Raw genomic sequence first — 21,999 nt, forward strand, 5'->3', positions numbered from 1 at the left:
TTTTTCGACATTATTTGTATTTTATTTATTTATTATTTTCAATAATGAGCGCGACTCTGCTGAAATCATTTTAACTATGAGTCTTAGAATAATATGTGTATACAGCTATTCATGTACGTTAACGTTTGGTGTATTTTCATTAAAGTATTTAATACTTTCGTGTTTATTGCCATACATTTTTTATAGCCAGAGTGAGGACAGATACTTGTGTTACAAGTCAGTTGTTGGATACGTTCCGTAACTTCCACTTAAAACTAAGTTTGTTCTTTTTTGTAAGTGTTTATCCAGGTTCTATCTAAACCTCAATACTCCAAATTGGATCTTACATGCAGGAACGAAAAATGAAATGTTGGCAGTGTTTTCACGCCAAGTTTGAAATTCGTTGATTAATGCAGTATACTTGTCAACAATATTTCCTGTATTCCGTTTTTCAACCGAATCTATTTTTATTAGCTTCAACGATCAATCTTTAAACTACATTTTGTATTTCAGTTAATACCGGGTAATCGTTTTTTGTTTACTTTTCCTTTTTATTTCTGATCCGTGTCTTAATGACTCCCAGATATCTAGTATATGTATATAATATGTATATATTAAAGCTGTTGGTGCATGTATGTCACATATTTAAATTGCATTTATTTACAGTATACATAATTATATATACATATTTATCCAATATATTTACGTTCCTGATTTTTGCTTGTTTCCAATGTTTTGATTTAAAATTAACTGCATGATTTTAGCCCCTTTTGACCAATGATATATATTGTATAATGATATGTTACATTCTATTATTTTTTTCATAAGAATAACTCTACTGGGTATGCCTCAATACTCCTTGTGATATTTACCTGCATGAAACCACAAATTTTGTTTCCTGATTGGTTACCTCCCTTTGGTAGATCGGAATAATGAATGTACGCATGCGTCGAATAGTTTTGACAGCAATGGCGGCTTGAGTTTGTCTACACGGAAAGTTGCAGGTTTTTTCAACAATATCTGCTTTTAGTGATTGGACAAATTGCAATTATTTACTGTTCAGGTAATATTTTTATGTTGCGTATAATTGGTATATTTTTCTTCCTCATTTCGCCCACCGCTTATGAGAAATTTACCAATGATATGATGTAAACAGACTTTTTGATAAATGCATTCCTGTGGATGCGGGTGCTGAATGAGGGAACTTTTGATTGTTGAGACTGAGAGTATGAGTCGACAGGCAAGTGAGCTCTTACAATAAGATGTTGGCTTCCAATTTTCATGTTCCAAAGACCAAAATATTTAACTGTTTAGGTGGAAATGGAAGAATTCGCAAAAGCAAGCTGATATCATGAAAAACAAGTTCTATCGTAGTCTATCAAAATAGGAACATGTATTTCAGAATGAAAACTTTTCCATTTAGACCTACTATTATCAAAGTGATTAGGTCTACATACTTTTATCATGGCTTGCGCTTAAACTTATATACAGACTATTTTGGATGCACTGTATGCCAGACTACGGTTTCGCTCCGAGAGTCGGTTAGCCCCCGGACTTTTAGCCCCTTCCCCCACCCAGCCACTTCTGGCCGGTTAGACCATAGGTATTTAGCAAGCTGATAAGTCAAAGACCCACTATAGACTAATATATAGAGAAAGGAAAGGAACTTCTCCGTGACGCAAAATTGGGTAATTTAGTTCAAAGTGTTGTAAAAAAATATCCAGACCAGATATTTCAACGGCTTTGGTCTTAATTGAAAGTTAAGATGTTACACTTCACGACAATAACAAGAAATCCTACTGAACTTGTCTACTTTTTTCACAAACAGCCTCGAAACTTGAAAAATTGACGAATTTCCGTTAGTCGGACACGATCGAGAATATTTTTGCAAACGAAAATGTCTATTCGCTACACTGAAAACACGGCAGCCTACAACTACCGGCTTTGACATAAACAAACAACATGTGAAAACAAATGTATTTACTTGTTTGACGGTTCATTCAAATCCCCCTCTTTTGGTCCTTAGCCAATGAGATTAGGCTATACATACCTTTCAAGATACTGGCAAAATGGCAGTCAACCTGACCCGGATAACTATTAACGCTGAAAAACAACATAATTAAGGACCAAGAGAGGGGGATTTGAACGAACCGTCAAACAAGTAAATATGTTTTGACTGTTATGACATTATTCCCTAAAAATGAGATACATTCTTACAGTGAATCATTTAAGCCTTATTAACAAACACCATATACCCCATTTGAAAAATTTAGAAATTTGTATTTTGTAATCTTCAACTTGTTTGAATTTATGTTCACAGGGAAAGAACGGGAAGAAGTCCTAACACATATTTACAAAAATGGTAAGTAATTTGTGTTTCTGTATAAACTTCATAATATTTATTTACTAACTGTGTTTAAGATTTACTCTATAATAATTAATTTGATAACTAAAACTGTATCTTAAATGCACCAGAAAAAATAATAAACCTCCATGCCACGGATTTGTAACTCAGTAAGATGAGTTTGAGTGCTTGTACAATATGTACATGTTTATTTGTAAACAATTATTAGCAATTATTACATTATTTATAAATACTGGTATTTTGGTATTTTTGATAAATTTATAAGGCTTTATAATGAAGAGAATGATATTACATGTACCATATTCGACCCAATAAGCGCCCAGGTTGCTTAAAATTAAAAAAAAAAAAAATGAAAAGGTGCTAATAAGATGAAATTATTGCAAATCTATACAGTTTTGTGTAGTTTTGGTCTTTATTTATGCCTGGACAATTGAAATTGAGGCCTCTAAAAGGGGGATGGGCGCTTATTGGGTCGAATACGGTATTTACATTGAGAAGTATTTCAGAAGAATTAATTTGATCATGAAAGTCCATGATTTGTGGAAGTACAGACAGATTGATGTTGTTTATCTTTCTATTTTTTTCTTTTCTAAAGCAATAGCTGTATAAGTGAGAAAATGATCTTTCATTTTCCCTAATTTTTATTTCAGTCTAAGAAAATCTCATCCAAGAAAGCTGAGACAGTGAGAGTTGTTGTACGATGTCGTCCCATGGATCAGAAAGAAATCAAGGATGGACACGAAAGGTAACTGAATTTGTTTTGTTGTGTACTTACTTGTCAACATACTTATTTGTTTTTGATATAGATGTACCAGTACATGATTCAGATGATTTACAGGCTACTGCTTCAATCATTTTTAAGGAATATTTAGTTTTTTACAAAGAAATTTCAAAAGTAAATCTTTTAAGATAAATCTGTTAGATTTACCCAAACTTTCCGGATGTGACTTAATGTTATTTAGTTTCCTACATTTTGACATTGCTCTATATATTCCAAATTTCCTTTTTTGTAGCAGTACTTGTGTGCATAGATCTTTTTACCCACAATCATCAGATGGAAGGCTATTCAAATCGCTTTTTTCCATGGTCCGTCGTCCGTCCTTCCGTCCGTTAAGATTTCTTGTTACCGCTAATTCTCAGAAAGGGCTGAAGGGCCCAACTCCAACTGTAGGTTCCCCTAGGGCCCTAGTTGTGCATATTGCATTTTGGGACCAATCGGTCAACGAGTTGGCCGCCAGGCAGCCATCTTGAATTTTGGATAGTTGAAGTTTGTTACCACTATTTCTCAGAAAGTACTGAAGGGATTTTCTCAAGTTTCATGTGCAGGTTGCCCTAGGGGTCTAGTTGTGCATATTGCATTTTGGGACAGATCGGTCAACAAGATTGCCAACAGGCCACCATCTTGGGTTTTGATAATTGAAGTGTTACTGCTAATTTTCAGAAAGTATTAAAACGATCTGTCTCAAAATATATATGTAGGTTCCCCTAGGAACTTAGTTGTGCATATTGCATTTTTGAACCAATTGGTCAACAAGATGACTGACCAGTAGACATCTTGGATTTGATAATTGAAGTTTGTTGCTGTTCAATATCTCAGAAAGTACTCAAAGGATCGTTCTCAAACATATGTAGGAATATGTAGTAAAAGTGTGAAAGAGCCCTCTTTTAATTGTCAGACGTAGATCATTATCTGGTTGGCGCCAAGATCCCTCTGGGATCTCTTTTTTTTATTTTGTTTAATATTCAGGAAATTGTAACTTATTATTGTTTATGAAATATCTAAACATTTCTCAGATTTATTTTTGTTTTAATGCCTGTAATAATCAATGTTAACCATTCATTTATTTGTTCCTGTTTAGGATTGTGGAAATGGAAGTAAACAGAGGTGTGATCATGATCAAGAATCCCAAAGGATTATCAACAGAACCACCCAAGGACTTCACATTTGATGCTGTGTATGATTGGGAGTAAGTGATATGTTGTTCTCACCTATGTCTCTGCCATAAAATTGGAGGGGAAGAGCATATATTGCCGGCTATGCTCCTCCAAACCAGTTTGATGTATGGCAGGACTTTGTATGTCATACAAACATTTCAAATTATCAAGTTTTGAAAAAGATCAAAGTTTTTGACAAATTCTTATGGGTAATGACTGCGCATTAGCTTTAGACATTGGGCAGATTAATAGAATCTTTCACACCCTTTGGGGTGAGACAGGAGAATCTCAACCAGAATCGAGGGATAAAATTCTTAAGTCGACAAAGCCTCCTGTTTGACAGATTAAGAATCTGATCCCAAGAGTTGATATCTCCTGTCTCACCCCAAAGAGGGTGAATGATTCTTTTTCTCTTACCTATGTGGGCATGTGCAAAGATCCTATGTAGCTTGTCTTTAACCTAAGGTGAGATAGAAAATTCTCACACTGGTAAAATTGCTGATATTTCTCCTGTAAGAGAAAACAACATCTTATGATTCAAAATTTATTTGTTTTATCAATAGAATCAAGGAAACAATGGGTATTGACATGTCTTTCCCATGCTGTTTTGCTAAAGAGTTTAGTTTTGAAGTTTTCAAAAAAAAAATCATTCTTTAAATATTGTGATCACCAGACTCTGGCCCTGATACACAGATCACTACATGTATGGAATATTTAATGTTTGTTTTGTTTGTAACTTTAGCTCCAAGCAAACAGAGTTGTATGAAGAAACCTTCCGGGATTTGGTTCAGTCAGTGATAGAAGGTTTTAATGGAACCATATTTGCGTATGGACAAACAGGAACTGGGAAAACTTACACCATGCAGGGTAAGAAACCCTTTGTTTTGGTAATAAATTGTCCCTGGACATTGATAGGGCACTGATATATATTGGTTTAAAAGACAGAGAATCTTTATTTTAGAATGATCACATTGTTCGGTCTGGTTTCCTGGCATTCAAGTGTTATTGTTAATATAAAGATTAATATTCTGTAAAATTGGATAGCGAATGATGTTTATTTCCTACACACAGGTGACAAGAATGATGCTGACAAAAGAGGAGTGATCCCAAATTCCTTTGAACATATTTTCCAGCATATTTCCCGATCAGAAAACCAGCAATACCTTATCAGGGCATCTTATCTTGAGATTTATCAGGTAACAGAAAACAAGGAGCATAGTCACTCATGGGATGGGAAGAGGGTGTATAGTTCAACTCATTCATAATTCTGAGTTTCATGTGTATCATGCAGTGTAAAAGTACTTAGTACATTGTCTAGTCGTAGGTTAAATGGAGAAACACATCAGCCTAATGTTTTATTGAAATGTTTCCAATATCATGATGTCAATCTGTAATTCTGTTCATTTGTTTGTAGTTAGTTTTCTTGTCTCAAGTTGTAACTGTTCCCCAATAATTATCTGAATGATCCTGAGGTTGCTAAGGAAAATACTTATCTAATATTTCTTGGGCCTGTCTTGTGAAAGATTTTGTCTGGACAGCACCTGGAGTGGAATACCTTGTGCTGAACAGTCAAAATACTTCATTCCAGTTGAGATCCATTTGATTAAATTCTATCATAACATTTTCCAAATCTATTACAGTCAAATTCCATAGAATCGCTAGTGTGCATGTGTAACATTGAAACATGTGTGTTTAGATATTTAAGACCAATTTGTTGATCCCTAAGTTATTATTGTATCTTTTACAGGAAGACATCAGGGATTTGTTATCAAAAGATCACACCAGAAAACTGGAATTAAAGGAGAGACCAGACACAGGCGTCTATGTCAAGGTAATTAACTCTGGTTCCCTTTGGTGGTGCATATTGCATAATCAGAGGGATCGGACAATAAGATGACGGCCAACAGTGAGTTATGCATCTTGGATTTCGACAATGGAATTTTGTTTCCACGAACTGTAAGATGAAGTTTGTTACCGCTAATTCTCAGAAAGTAATGAAAAGATTTTTGTTAAATTCCATTACATGTAAGCTTCCCTTGGTGCCAAGTTGTGAATGGTCTATTTTGGAATGATCTGAAAACAAAATAGTTGACAGGGGACCATCACTTGAAGTTAGTTGCCTCTATTTCTCTGGAAATTCTGAAAGGATCTTTCTCAGTTTTCATAATTAGATTCTTCTCACTCGTTAGTTGTAGATGCATGTGTTAACCTTTGAAACGGAAAAGCAGAATTCCAAAATATCTTGTTTGACTTTTGATATGGTTGGTATTATATGAAGTGTCCCATATTATCATTTTTTCATGGATAATTAGGTACAGAGATCCATCTACTTCTGTAAGCCAACTTTCATTCATGTGCGATTTACTTTCCCGAATTTCGCGATCCAAGAATATTCTCTAAAGTTTATCTCTGCAAAGAAACATTTACATAATTGAATCTGATAGGAATTTCCAGACACTGTTAAATCTGTATCAGTGAATGTTAATCTTTGCAAATTTGTTTTCAAATGGAAATGGCGAAAGAAAGTTATATCATATTGATATACAGGCAAACCTTCAATGAAGGACACCTGTCTATAAAGGACAGACACATCAACTACATTGGGTGCAATTTACTACATGATTCACCTCTATATAAAGGACAGCTGTATAATTTTGGATAATTTTGCCATGTCACTTTGGTGTCCTTTATAGACAGGTTTGACTGGAACTACAATATATCTATGAATTGTTTTTCAATAGACATCATTTATGTAACAAATGTTTTGTGCTCATTTCGTGTCTACATGTTCTTTTTCAGGACTTATCCTCATTTGTAACTAACAGTGTGAAAGAAATAGAGCAGGTGATGCACAAAGGCAATTCAAACCGAGCTGTAGGGTATGTTTATATGTATATCTCCTAAACCAAGCTGTAGGGTACGTTCATATGTATATCTCCTAAACCGAGCTGTAGGTTAGGTTATTTGAATTTAATACAGCAGTTTAGGAAGTGTTTAGAGTAAACTAGACTTTTCACATAGCTGGCCTGTCTAGCCATGTCATACGGCCATGTCATATATATCGTAAGACACATGTGTAATAACACTGTCATGATATCACATGTAGTTTTGACGTTATGATATATATATGACGTCGCATGATTGTTTCAGTACACGGAAATGTCATATCCAAGCACGATTTCTACTTTATATGAAGATGAAATCTTAAGTTTTGCTTATATTTTGATTAATTAAAGTTATGTGATAGATAGAATCTTACACTTGTGATTGTGTGATATGAAATTTACCAAACTCGTTAAATAATCTGATATGCAACTCGCCTAAAGGCTCGTGGCATATAAAATTATTGAACTTGTTTGATAAATTTCATATCACATATCCATTCATGTGAGATCCTCTGTATTTTGAGTTATATTAGCTGAAGTTTTTGTAATAAAACTTGATGTAAAATTACATTTATTTAATTTTTTGAAAGAACCACCTATATAGCTATTGGAACCTGTTTTATAACGTTTTTATCTTTCGCAGAGCCACCAATATGAACGAACACAGTTCAAGATCTCATGCTATATTCATCATCACCATAGAGTGCAGTGAGGTATAGTAATACAATACAACAGTTATAATGAACATCTGGGACCAACTAAATCACTTGTTATAAACATAGTGACTCTTGACAGAGAATTACAAATACAATGTTATAACCAAGAATTTGTTGTAAGCCTGTTTGTTATAAACATGTTTTACTGAATTTTACAAGTTGTTGAAATTATTCATTACATAAACCTGACATATTTATACTTGAATGCATTGTAAGAAGTAATTAGTTTAACTGTAATGTGAATTAACCACATGATTAGGTATATATTTATAATGCTGCCTGCTGATACTAAAAGCTTGATGAAGTAAGATTCACCATATCCATTTTACACTGGCTAATGTTATAAACAAAACTTAACTTAAACTCCACTGTTATGTTAATGTGAGAAAACAACTACAGTATACAATTGATGTTACTGGTAGTTTGTAATATCATTACACATTTATAAGTCTGGACTTACTCCATGATCATAGTCTAGAGGCAGTATTATAATTAAAAGTCTTAAGAGCATGATTTAATATAATAAGGGTGACATTTTTTCGTGAAAAATATTTCAATTTTAAAATTTAAAAAATGTGATAAATGGTATTGGAAGTAACATAATTCCCAAATTTTCTATCTGATATAGATTGGAGCTGATGGAGAGAACCACATTCGTGTGGGGCGACTCAACCTGGTAGATTTAGCAGGCAGTGAAAGGCAGTCCAAGACTGGAGCAACGGTAAGTTTTAGAGTGAAATACAATTTATCAATGTGAATGGAACAAAAATGTTGACTATGTTTTTGTCACAAATGACAGACTATTTTATTGTTACTTTCCATTACTGAATATATTTTCCATTGTTTGTATCTCCATTCAACATAGAATAATTTGCTTTTCCTGTTATTATAGCTTGGTTTACCTGAAAAATTGATTATATGTAGAAGAACAAATTGTTTAAACATGTTACCTATAGAAATGAATGAAAGAGACAAAAGCTAATTGTTATATTAAAACAAAATATTAAATGATTTGAAATTTGAAAAATGACTTATAAGATATACTTTTGAAAACTGATGTAAGAATTGATTGTGTTTTAAAGGGAGACAGATTGAGGGAAGCTACAAAGATTAATTTATCCTTATCAGCCTTATGTAATGTCATAGCTGCCCTTGTAAACGACAAAAGCACCCATATTCCTTATCGTGACGCAAAACTGACAAGATTGTTACAAGGTAAGGAGACAAAACCACACACATTCCTTATCGTGACGCAAAACTTACAAGATTGTTACAAGGTAAGGAGACAAAAGCACACACATTCCTTATCGTGATGCAAAACTTACAAGATTATTACAAGGTAAGGAGACAAAAGCACACACATTCCTTATCGTGATGCAAAACTGACAAGATTATTACAAGGTAAGGAGACAAAAGCACACACATTCCTTTATGTACAGTATGTGCTGTCTTTTAAAAAAAAATCAATGTTCAATGTAGATTGCAGCACTGCTCACTAACGCTATGCTTACATATATATGATAATGTATTAGGCAAAGACTTGATTCATTTTGTCCCATTACAATACTACAGCCGTAGACATTCACTCTAAGGTATAGTTGATCTCTAGTTATAATTAGGATTTACAGCAGTGTAATAGACACATCAAGCTGTAATGAAGAAATCTAATCTATTTTTATTACTGTAGAAGTGATTATTTTTGTGGGTCAAACATTTTGCGATTTACTCCTAAAACTGTAAACTTATCAATGAATTTGAGCAAATTATAATTTCTCAATGTAGCGATGGGAGACACATGGTTGATCTATTACTCAATTCATGTTGAAATTTTTGTATCCACAACAGTATCCTGAAAAATCGCCAAAATATTGTATCACTAAAATTACAGGCTATACAGTTGTTAAAACTTGTATTATTCTGACAATGATCATTTCAAACTTATCACAATCGACACCAAAAAATATTTAAAGGCTGTTATGGTAGGAAACAATATCAGTATTAAAATTCTACTGTGTTGATTACTGTAAGATTGTTAGATGTATGGTACCTGATGTTAGCAGTTCTGTCAATCATTGTCAATTACATTCTACATCTATAGAACAATTTTTCAGATTCACTGGGAGGCAATGCAAAAACTGTGATGGTTGCAAACATTGGTCCGGCAAGCTACAATTATGATGAATCTCTTAGTACACTCAGGTTTGTAAGATGCAGTGCAGCATATACCACAATACATTGTATACATATCATCTATAATTAGTCCGATGTAAATAATGTAATCTCTTAGGAACAATTGGGTCTGCAGCATCCTTCACTATTTAGATCTAAATAACATAAGAAACCTTTCATTTCATATATGATATGTATATTATTTCAGTATGATCAAGGTATTATAAGTTAATATACCGTGCCTTTAGAACAAACATTTCAATATTTCCTTTCCTCATCCGTAAACTCGGACTGAAGTATCTGAGAAAGGCATCAAAACCATGTATTTAATGTACATGTAACTAGTCTGTAACTCCCTTTAGTTGTAATACCTTGTCTTTGATTGGTGTACCAACAGATATGCAAATAGTGCAAAGAATATAAAGAACAAGCCCAAGATTAATGAAGATCCAAAAGATGCTTTATTACGAGAGTTTCAGGAGGAGATTGCCAGGTCAGTAACTAGGTCAATAATGTACAGTCAGTGGCCATAATACAGTATGCAAGCAAATGTTTTATATATTCTTAGTAATTTAACATATTTTCAACTGTTGTTCCTAACATCATTTTGCATTAAAGTTTAACAAGATTTTATGTACTGAGTAAGAACTATTTTTGTGTCCCACATAAATTAATTTTAACACCATTTTACAATAGACAAAGGAGGAAATTGCGACATCATCAGACGTTGTTTTGATAAACTCACTCACAATTAGACATATTGCATCAGAAGAAAATTTACATTATTTTAAAATAAGTGCTAGATAACTAGCTTTTATGTTGTCGACTTTGAAGTCTTTACATTTGCAATTGATTTCTACAGAGGATTTTTCTAAATGTGTAAATTAATAAATATGTAAAGTCAAAAAACCACTTACGTACTGTATTATGGCCACTAACTGTAGTTCTAAAGAAGTGTATTTAAAGAAATACATGACAAACATCATTACTTCTCAAGTTCTGCAGTAGCAGGATTGATTTACTTGATTAGAAACACTGAATTTCCAGGAACTATGACTTCACACAAAAAATTACTATTGGAATGCTTAGGTCACCTGTCTCAAGTGACCTATTCTAATTAATCGCCTTTTGTCCGTAGTCGTGCGTTGTCAACCATGTGTTCGTAAACAATTTACATTTTCCACTTCTTCTCCAAAACTGCTGAAGCAATTCAGTGAGATTTTCCACAAACATTATAAGGCCAATCAATATTGTGAATTATATGATCCCCACCCCCCACTGGGCTGCGGGAGGGGCCAAAAGGGGGTCAAAATGGCTAAATTTCATTAATCTTCTTCTCCACTTGCAGATATGGTAGAATCAAATACTCTTCTTAGATTGAAAGGTCTCAAGGCCCTTTACCAAAATTATGAATTTCTTGGCTCTTGGGTCTCAGATTTTCCCCTGGGGAGGGGGTCAAATTTACTATGATTTATATAGGAAAACACATTTATGAGTATCATTTACTCAATTTTCACATTTTTAGTCTGAGATAGCATTTTAACATCATATCCATATAGGTTCGAGCTGACCCTCAGGGGCCAGAGGAACCAAATACTCTTCATACTTGGAAAGGCCTTAAGGCCCCTGGGGAGGGGTTCAAGTTTATGAGCATTATTTGCTTTTACATAGAAAATGTAACATATGTAATGGAACAATATACTCTTCATGCAAAATGTAAATTAAAAGTTTAAATCATCACTTACTGATTTTAAGAGCCTGATGGGCTAAATATATAATGCTTATATGTCATTGTTTCATTTTCTATCTGAACTCAGATGACCAGATGACCCTTAAGGCCCATGGGCCTCTTGTTTAATTATATTAAAGTTGCCAGCAATATTATTCAGTTTTATCAGCTCATTAAAACATTTTTTCCCACAGACTAAAGGCAGATTTGAACCAGAAAGGTGGTCCTAAGAAACGAAGAAAAGGCAAGAAATCTCGACGTAATGCTGATGGTGAGTAATTATCATTGCTCAGATTGTTTACCACAAACTTGTGAAATGATCCACCTTATTTAGTTAAAAGTGTTTCATTGGTAAAGACTTCCTCACTAAACCTCAAAAGATATGTAACTCTCTGTATCAGTTTCTGTAGAAGACAATTAAAATAAGTTTTTGTGTAGTTGACGGTTGATTGAAAATCTGTGTAATCTTTGTAAAGGGGAAATAATGAGTGGTTCAGATGAGGAGGAGAGTGATGAGGGTGAAGATGGTTTCCGTGGCAACAATTCTGAGGACGAGGCTGAGTACAGACGTGAACAAGAGGCTAAGTTAGAGGAGCAGAAAAACGCTATCCTTAGTGATCAGACCATGATACAGGAGGTATGGTTTACTGACGCTGTAACGCTGTAGATAGTGTTTGGAAAGTCATATCAAAATAGTGGAGGGAAAAGTTATCTTCAGTGATCAGACCATGATACAGGAGGTATGATTCACTGACGCTGTAACGCTGTAGATAGTGTAAGGAAAGTCATATCAAAATAGTGGAGGGAAAAGTTATCTTCAGTGATCAGACCATGATACTGGAGATATGACTTAGCTTGCATAATGATAGAAAATTTTGTCAAAACAGCAGATAAACAAATGATTGTGCAGTAGTTATATTGCATCATAAAATTGATGTGTCCATAGAGATGTCTTGAAATAATAAGAATGCACTTTCATTTTCATGAACTTTGCAAGAAAGAATTCAGATCAAATTTTCAGAGAATTTCATAAAATATCAAAATGAAAAAAAATGCTAACATGTTGAAATGTTTGAATCGCATAACTTTGAAAATGTTTAAATTCAAAACGTTTTGAGCAATGAATGAACCAAAATATACTTTCTTTATTAAAGGAAAAGGATAGAATTCTACAGGAAATAACAGATAGAGAAGAAAAGCTGAAAAAAGAGCAAGAAGCTAGGGATGGTTTGGCAGCAAAGATCAAGGTGAGATAACCCATGGGATGTTTCCTCCAAGTTACATAACTTACCATCTCATGTTATTATCTCCCTTAAGCTCACTCTTAGTTCCTCTACTGCTTGAGGCGTAGCATTTAGATTCATAACAAATCATAGGCAAATCACGCCATCTTACGATTTCATGCAGGATGGTCATGTAGCAAGAGCGCTTGAATCAGATGCTTGATCTGTGTGTTAAAAGCATTGCCTGTTGAAATAATATCAAAATTTTAGCTTTTTTATTGTGGCCAAGCAAAATATAATACAAGTGCATGTTCATGAGTTAAAAATCACCACCAGAAAACTAAAATCAAATTTATCATATGTTGGTCCTTCATCCTTATTGCAAATCAGATTTTGACTCTAAACCACCATGGAAAACTATAATGGAAGGAAATGGAGTTCTGTATGCACTATAACATAAAACAAATAATAGAAAATCTGGATGTGCAATCTTACATGTTTATGTTATATACAGGCGATGGAAAGCAAGCTGCTGATGGGCGGCAAGAACATAGTTGATCACACTAATGAACAACAGCGTGCCTTGGAGCAGAGGAGAAAAGAGATAGCTGACCAGAAGGTACTCACTACAATTAGATGATAGAACTGTCGACTCACTACCATTAGATGATAGAATTGTGTAATCACTACCATTAGATGATATAATTGTGTAATCACTACCATTAGATGATAGAATAGTTTAATCACTACCATTAGATGATAGAATTGTGTAATCACTACAATTTGATGATAGAACTGTCGACTCACTACCATTAGATGAAAGAATTGTGTAATCACTACCATTAGATATAGAATTGTGTAATCACTACCATTAGATGATATAATTGTATAATCACCACCATTAGGTGATAAAATTGTGGTTTCACAACCATTAGATATAGAATTGTGGAATCATTAAAATTATTTTTTAATATTATCCAGGTTGTGTTGGAGAAAATGTAAGCGTTCCACGCCGTCCTGAGCCGTGACTTGGTGAACCCTGGTAAAGGTTACGAGGTTGTGTACCGTAGTGTCTTGACCAATACCGGAGGTATGTACAGCAGCAATACAGGTACATTTACCTGTGGGACACCTGGTACCTACATCTTCTTCTGGACAGTGACGCTAGCGTCCGGCCACTGGACGGACACAAATCTGGTTCGGAACGGACAGGTAATTGGCATACTTGTGGCCGGAAATGCCTACCATTACGGATCGTACACCGGAACCGTTATTGCACACCTAGATGTAGGAGATGAAGTTTTTGTAAAGGTGGATTTTCACCAGGATAACACAACGATTTACTCTACAGCCAGCACATTTTCGGGTTATAAACTGTTTTAAGCCACATACAGGTTTTCTGAAATTATGATACAAAATCAATAAATATATACGTTGCAATTTGATAAGACCGTATTTCTCTTTGCCTTTCTATACAGGGGCAAACAATCAACAACTCAGTGAGATCATCGTTAAATGTTACTGGATATGTTGAAGTGTTAAAAAATATCAAGGTGTTATTTCTTACGAAAAACATCTTGGTAAACTTCCATATATTAATTCAGCAGATACTATTAGCTGTCATTTTGTTCGATTACTTTAAGATGTTAACGTTATTTATTAATTGAGATGCATATATAGATGCGTTAAATGTAGGATCTTAAATGAGTGTTCCTTTCATACTAGATTTTATCACATAATCCGCCTGATATCCAGTGATTTCGCCACTGTAATAAATTTGCCACTAGTGCAATATGACCGAGAGCATTTTCATTGGCTGAAAATTCATTCTGACGTCAAGATAGAAACAACAAATTGGCGTCAGAAAAAATGACGTGATTGCAGGATTTCGAGGACGGCGGGACAAAATGACGGCCATCGCTGGATTTTCGCAATACATTTTGGCGAGATTCTTTGAAATTAAGGTTTTTGTATTTTAAATTTGTGTTCATATAAGGATTGATTGTCAATTTTGTTGCTTGCATTGACTGATGAAGAAAGTTAATATCGTGCAAATGAAGTGAAGCCATTAATATGAAAACTTACTAAAAGTGAGTTAATGTTTCTGTATGTGGATGTATCGCCCATTTAAAATATTATTCATCTACATGTATTTATTTTTTATTATATATAATGACTCGGCCTGAAGCCTTTTTCAAGTAAATAACATTAAAAGTATACTGTTGCACAATTTAAAATACTCCTTTTGAACATGATTAAAATTGAACCTGATATAACAGATATTTTTATAAACAAAGGATCTCGAATTATGAATATTACATTGTGCCAGCTCAGAAATTCCTCTAGCAATCTAAATTGTGACCTATTTCGCGATCATTTGAGAAATTCTCCAACGTGTTTTTGTGGCCTTGGTGATGTCTATCTTTTAAAATCTTATGACCATTATTTAATGAACCAAGATCATCATTAAGAACCAACGAACACAATTCTAATACTCCCCACTGGCATTTTAACAAAAACTCTACTACATGGCTGTGACACTTGTGATGAAGAAAAGAATATACTTTTGATTGCAATGTTTATCAGAATATATATCTGAAATTAAAAGATTTTTTAAAAGATTTTTCTACGGCAATAGGTTAGGAGATACACTTATAATATTAATTCATAATGTAATGTTGAATGTTAAAATATTTTGTCGATAATTCTACTATACCGGATTTGTTTGGGGATTGCTAATATAGGGTTTGCCTGATGCCAAATCCGTTTGCATATCATTTCCAATAAAATTTGTGGAAATGAAAAGTATCTAGTTAAGACGTCAAAATGATTCACAACTTATTAATATAAAAGTACCGAAACGACTTAAAACCGAAACGACCCGATTAAGTATGTCTTCGAATGAACATTTACCATGACCGCGAGAAACATCTGTATTTATAGAATCTAGTATTGTATTATTTTTTAAAAACATTTTGAGCATAACGAGTCATTATGTATATATTTTTTTTGTAATATTGCAACGACACTTTCTATTTTACCGTACAATTTCATCTTTTCATTTAATAACGGTCACTGTATCCGTATTCCATAAAGGAATCCACTTTCAGTATACTCACAAAAAGTAGAATATTCACTTGGAATTCCATGACACAACAGCTTGATTTTCTATCACAACTCAACTTCACTCACAAGGGACTCGGACCTGATCTTAAAGTCATATCACGATGACCTTACCAATGAGTATCAACAACTTCAATTTGACTTGAGATCCACCAGAGGTTTCAGGAGAAGAATCGTATTAAATGCCATTGGCTAGCGACGTTCTGGTGTCCGTAAACAAAATAAAATGGCTTTATTTTTAGACAAATAATGAGAAAGCTCTATCCCTACATTTATCTTGAATGGGAATTTGTAACTTATGTATTTTCAAAGAAAATGTGAAAAGAAACTAAATGTAACTGTAAACGAATAAATGTACGCGAGGAGAAAATTACCACGAGAAGAAAATTCATATATGAACTTAGTTGTTAAAAGTCTGAGAGCATATGCTCCAGGAAAATTTATACATGTAAATCGCAAAATTAAGCACTCGCGAAAACATCCACGTTTGCAGTACATTTTATATGTATATTAAAGCTACATACCCAATTAAAGTGGTCTTAATTTTAAAAGCAATCTTCAAAAAAAAAATATATATAAAATAAAAACTATATAAAAACTAAAAGTTTATCTGCCGTAATTTCCATGCTAAAGAATCAAGATGAGCTTTTAGTATGTAGTTTACCACCAAATGTTACCAACCTTTTGAGAATTACAAGATATGCAATGCATAGTTGTTATTAATCTATATTTACATATGCCCTTATATAGTCAACGGGAAGGGAGTTGCGTTCAAATTAGCGTAAACGCAACGACGTATGAATACAAACCCAGAGAAGGATCGGACTACTTCTAGTTCACGCTTCGGTAAGATTTTGGGTCATATGATAATCTTAATAAACTTTAATTACTTAATTTACATTTTACCTTTTCACAGATGAAAGATTTGGTTTGATTTGATAATAAACTAATAAAACGATTTCGGTCTTCTATTTGTCTCAAGACTGATCCTTAGGCGGCACAAACAAAGAGTTGTTATTAGATCCAATTAAAATGTATTTGACATCAAAACAGAATATGTGTTCAAGCATTGTTACGGTAACAAACCACAAAAAGAATCGCTGGTCGAGGCTACAACCGGGGGCTTTCCTCAGGAATGTTCGAGGAATTCCATAGACGTCAGTCAAACACCATGCAAACACTTATCTACCATCCGTACAATAAAATAAAAGTCGTGACTATGAAGAATCTAGTCTATATCGCGTACGTAGACCGATAAGTTACATACATTATAAACATTCAGCAGCTCAACAGCTATACCATTTGATCAACAGGCTATTTCACAGTTACTTTCCTCGGTTGAAAATAAAATATGGCGGCTCGCTCCACTTAAAATTCGGACCGCATCACTACCCTGATAACGATAATATAACCGTAGTCGTTTCGCCTCGGTTATCTCAATTTTCATTCGAAATGGACATTATTGATACATTATCAAATTGAAAAAAAAACCCATAATTTAAAATAATTTAAACCATCACCGTTTTAAATTTGACGTAAAAGTAGACTTATTTATGTGAATATAAAGATTGAACACTGTTTTGATTGCGTTAAAGGTGGTATGAACGCAATGGGATACATACATATTCTACATGTCTGTATCCCATTGCGTTCATACTACCTTTAACGCAATCAAAACACTGTTCAATCTCTATGTATATGACATGATTTTCAGAGCTTAATTCATGAAATCGGATGGTTTCAATACATTGCAGACTAAAAAATGACATGTCAAAATTGTCTCCCAGTTAGGGCACATATAATTTTAATGTTATACATAAACAGGTGGCAATTAAGCTCATTTTATTGCTGCTTCCCAAAAATGTTCCTTAATTATGAGTAGGTAAAATCGTATGGATGGTCAGGCAAGCTTAACAAACAACATTTTTGTTTTGCTCTATAACATTTGTTGACATTTAAATTTAATGTAATACAAATGTCGCTGAAAAGCTTTCTTTATCATCACATTTTAATCTGTGAGTCGAACCGGATCGTCTAGAAGTTTCAGTTCTCACGATTGAGTCATAGAAATTTACGTAAAATGTTTTTAATTTAACCCACCTACTCACAATCATTATCACGGCCGAACAGATTGACGTGGTTGGTTGTTGCCATGTGTATTTAACACCACATTATAAATATCACAACGGTAGGACTGATGTGCACAGCTCCCATAGACCCATAGACAATCAATATGGCCGTGGTCCTGTTCTATCTGTGCTGCTTTCTAGTTCTGCTAAAAGGAACAAACAGTTTGGCAACTCGACAGGATATACATAATCTACGTAACCAATTGTTAACAAACTATGACAAGAACTTAAGTCCAAACATCAACCAGACTGAACCTGTGACTTTGTATGTATCGTTCGGTTTGTTCACCATACAGGAATTTGACGATGTGAAGGGGAAGTTGTCCATTCTAGGGGGCTTTAACATCAGTTGGAATGATGATAGAATAGTATGGGATCCTCGAATGTACGGAAACATTACATATATATCCCTGGCCGAGGCCGATGTATGGATCCCTGTTGCAGTTCTAGGAAGACCCTACGATGATTTCAAAAGACTTGGACATGACTTTATTCGGATATTCTATACGTATAATGGGAATGCTTTCTGGGATGTAGCAGATTTGTTTGAAATTTCGTGTAGTGCGGACATTGCATACTACCCATTTGACAGACAAATGTGTGAAATATTTTTCGTACCTTTTGGGTACCACCCAGATTTCTTTTCCCTGAAACTTCCATTTGATTCAATGCTTTACGTCAACTTTACTGAAAACGGAAGCTGGAAATTATTATCCTCAAGCTTGAGCGTCGACGTCGTGGTCGGAAGTGGTAATGTTATTCGTATGATTCTCAAGTTTGAACGGAGACCACTTTTCATCATGACAAATATATTACTTCCAATAATAATAGTATGTTCATTGAATATATTTATTTTCATTTTACCCCCCGAACCTGGAGAGAGGAGTGCATTTGGAACAGCGATACTATTGTCTTTAGCAGTGTTTTTATCCGTTGTGTCTGACAAGTTACCAAGTTCGTCCCAACCTCATATAGCACGTATAACAATCTATTTGTTGGTACAACTTATAGCTAGCAGTTCCACAGTAGCCATGGCAATAATTGGACTTAAAATTTATAAAAGAGAGGCAGATTGTCCTATACCAGATTGGATTCAAAAGCTGTATTCATTTTTCTCGCGGCAGAATAAAATTGGAGGGACGAAAAGGAACTCTACTTCTAGCGTATTTGAAAATGGTTCAGCTGGTAATGACCATGTGTGCAGACAAACAGAAAGTGGGTACATTATATACACAGGTAACTCTGAACACCATGGTCAAAATAACAATTTGGTGATCAAACAGCCTGATAATGATCGAACACATGACATAACATTGGTCCGCCCGTTTTCACGGTTGTCGCAGTCAGGAGAACAAACACATACTCCCCATCCTAATTTAACATGGAACCAGATCGGTCGGATTTACGATAGACTCTGTCTTGTATCTTTCCTAATCGTAAATATTTGTATTATACTTGTTGAAGTCATTGATCTGGTTATATATCTGAACAGTGATTTTTAATTATACTACCTAATACCAATTTATGTGTTTTTTAAATATCAAGTTTTGGTTTTCTTTTTTGTATTTTGTATGGGTTAGAAACGTAATATCAACGATATGTTCCGGGTATCACGGGATTCTTACAAACGTATGTCTGTAGGATATTACTTCAAATAGAGATTGAACAGTGTTTTGATTGCGTTAAAGGTAGTATAAACGCAATGGGATACAGACATATTCAATGTAGCGCTAACGCGCTACATGAAGAAGCGTATGTTCAATCTATATGTTAACATAAATAAGTCTATTTTTACATGTTCGTGATCAAATTTAAAACAATGATGATTGCTAAGTTGGGTAACTACGGTAGTCAGGATGGCCGAAGATATAGTTCCGATTGTTGAATGTTATAGCTGCAGTTTAGTTTGAATTATAACAATGATAGCTTTCAATTAATTTTAAAATATGGTTTCTTTTTTTTTTAATTTATTATATATCAATAATGACAACTTCGAATAAAAATTGAGGTAACCGAGGCGGAACGACTACCGGTATGTATCGTTGTAAGGGTAGTGATGCGGTCCGAAGTGAAGCGAGCCGCCATATTTGATTTTCAACCGAGAAAAGTTACTGTGCTATAGCCTATTGATGGTATGACCGTTGTGCTGCTGAATGTTTGTCATGTATGTATCGGTCTACGAACGCGATATATACTAAATTCTTTATAGTCATGACTTTTATTTTTATAGTACACACAGGATAGACAAGTGTTTGCATGTATGTGTGTGTTGGCCTATTTTTAAATATATTTCATTGCCATAATTAGGCACAAGTTATTTCAACTTAAGAAGCCTTCTCCAATCAACATGAAATATCTATTTTCTTCAAATGCTAGGCGCTGGTTGTATATCAGCTCATTTAAAATCAAACGTGTTTTTTCAATCATTTTGTATTACTGTTATGCCATACCTTTTATTTTTATACTCAAATTATATAAGAAAGCTATATCTTCTGTCATTGCCTTGTTCGTCAATAAATAAAATATCTATATCAAATGTCACAGAATGTTGATTGTTTTCCATGTTACTTTTAAATGTTCAACTCTGTTCCTTTCTAAAGTATTTTTGTTTATCCTGGATTACATAGAGAAGAGGACTTTTGATCTGTTCGTATGCCGACGGGTTCTTTAGATATTGTCGGTATGTTCTCAGACCACAATTATATTAATAAATAGTTATATGCCAGTTTTTGGTCGAAATTAAACAAAATGTGTCTTGGCCTCCATCCCCACATCCAGTTAATTCACATCAGATATAATACTCCAAGTGTCCTTTGTTGTATACAAATATGAATAGCATATATATTTTAGTAGGGAATAAGGAATCTAAGGTACGATACAATATGTTTGCTGCCTTTGCTATTACCAGAGATTTAAGTTATATTTAAATCTCTGCTATTACAGCCTTCTGAGTGATTTTAGGACATTTTTGGTAGAATGTGATTTTTTTTTATCTCATTATGCATTTGTTTTGTCTGTTTATTTATTTGCGTTTCAAAACTGACTTTTAAGTAATTAATTGTGGCGTTTTAAGTATTCCTCACACCGTAATATAACAATAAAATTGATACAAATATTTATATAAAAAAGAAATAACTCAGCTATATATTGAACTATGTTTTTTGCGTACTTCTAATGACTTGCTGATTTATCCTTCGAATAATAAGTGATCTGTGGCGTTCAGCATTGTAAAACATGTGAGCACATATCGGCCATAGGGTTGAACGACACGGGCAAACAGAGGACCTTGAGGTAGATTAGCCTTTGGCTAAGCATGGTATCCTCTCTAAATAAAGTTCTATTATCATTATTATTTATTATTATAACATCGATACTGAATGTCTAACAGGACAGAAAATACCGCGTGCTGTAATGCATGCATTGTCTTATGACCAAACTTAGCAAGATGAGCTGTGTCAGCTTTTCGCGTATATTACACTCAACAGCTCTAGAGTGCACTAAGTACATAAACACGTTGGACGTATAGAAAAAAAAAGAAAAGTATGTTGTACAAGGTAATTTCTACAGAGAAAGCCTGAATTAGTCAATCTTTTCAGATTGTATTTAGTATTAGTATAGATCGATTATCTATGTTCATAGAATTTAAGACTCCTTCTTTACATGTCATATTAAAGGATAACTCTTAGACTAGATTATGTGATTATAATTTAATTCAGCATAAGTGTCTTACGTAATGTGATTTGAAT

The 21,999-nt window shown here is 33.9% G+C and overlaps 2 protein-coding genes across 2 annotated transcripts; both read left to right on the forward strand.

Annotated features, from left to right (window-relative positions):
* The first annotated feature begins 917 nt into the window (after positions 1-917).
* LOC138329818 (kinesin-like protein KIF3B) lies at positions 918-14,003 on the forward strand. The gene is made up of 18 exons (XM_069277113.1): positions 918-1,042; positions 2,300-2,341; positions 2,995-3,089; positions 4,204-4,311; positions 5,022-5,146; positions 5,351-5,475; positions 6,027-6,110; positions 7,079-7,158; positions 7,808-7,877; positions 8,509-8,601; positions 8,963-9,095; positions 9,992-10,079; positions 10,447-10,542; positions 11,973-12,049; positions 12,255-12,415; positions 12,933-13,025; positions 13,516-13,620; positions 13,983-14,003. Exons 2-18 carry the CDS (start codon positions 2,339-2,341, stop codon positions 14,001-14,003), a joined length of 1,557 nt encoding a protein of 518 aa, XP_069133214.1. The 5' UTR covers positions 918-1,042; positions 2,300-2,338.
* Positions 14,004-18,357: 4,354 nt separating this feature from the next.
* On the forward strand, positions 18,358-21,204 carry LOC138329819 (acetylcholine receptor subunit beta-like). Its single transcript, XM_069277114.1, has 2 exons — positions 18,358-19,003; positions 21,197-21,204. The coding sequence occupies exons 1-2, from the start codon at positions 18,358-18,360 to the stop codon at positions 21,202-21,204; spliced, it is 654 nt and encodes a 217-aa protein (XP_069133215.1).
* The last annotated feature ends 795 nt before the right edge of the window (positions 21,205-21,999 follow it).

Source organism: Argopecten irradians, chromosome 8 (assembly GCF_041381155.1).
Source record: "Argopecten irradians isolate NY chromosome 8, Ai_NY, whole genome shotgun sequence".
NCBI lineage: Eukaryota > Metazoa > Mollusca > Bivalvia > Pectinida > Pectinidae > Argopecten > Argopecten irradians.

What these genes read in the sequence shown, in the direction of transcription:
- LOC138329818 (XM_069277113.1), top strand. An exon ending in CTTATCTTGAGATTTATCAG is followed by an intron (nt 5,476 to 6,026) that starts GTAACAGAAAAC and finishes TATCTTTTACAG; the next exon opens with GAAGACATCAGGGATTTGTT. An exon ending in ATCTCGACGTAATGCTGATG is followed by an intron (nt 12,050 to 12,254) that starts GTGAGTAATTAT and finishes ATCTTTGTAAAG; the next exon opens with GGGAAATAATGAGTGGTTCA.
- LOC138329819 (XM_069277114.1), top strand. Translation starts at nt 18,358, where the DNA reads ATGGCCGTGGTCCTGTTCTATCTGTGCTGCTTTCTAGTTCTGCTAAAA.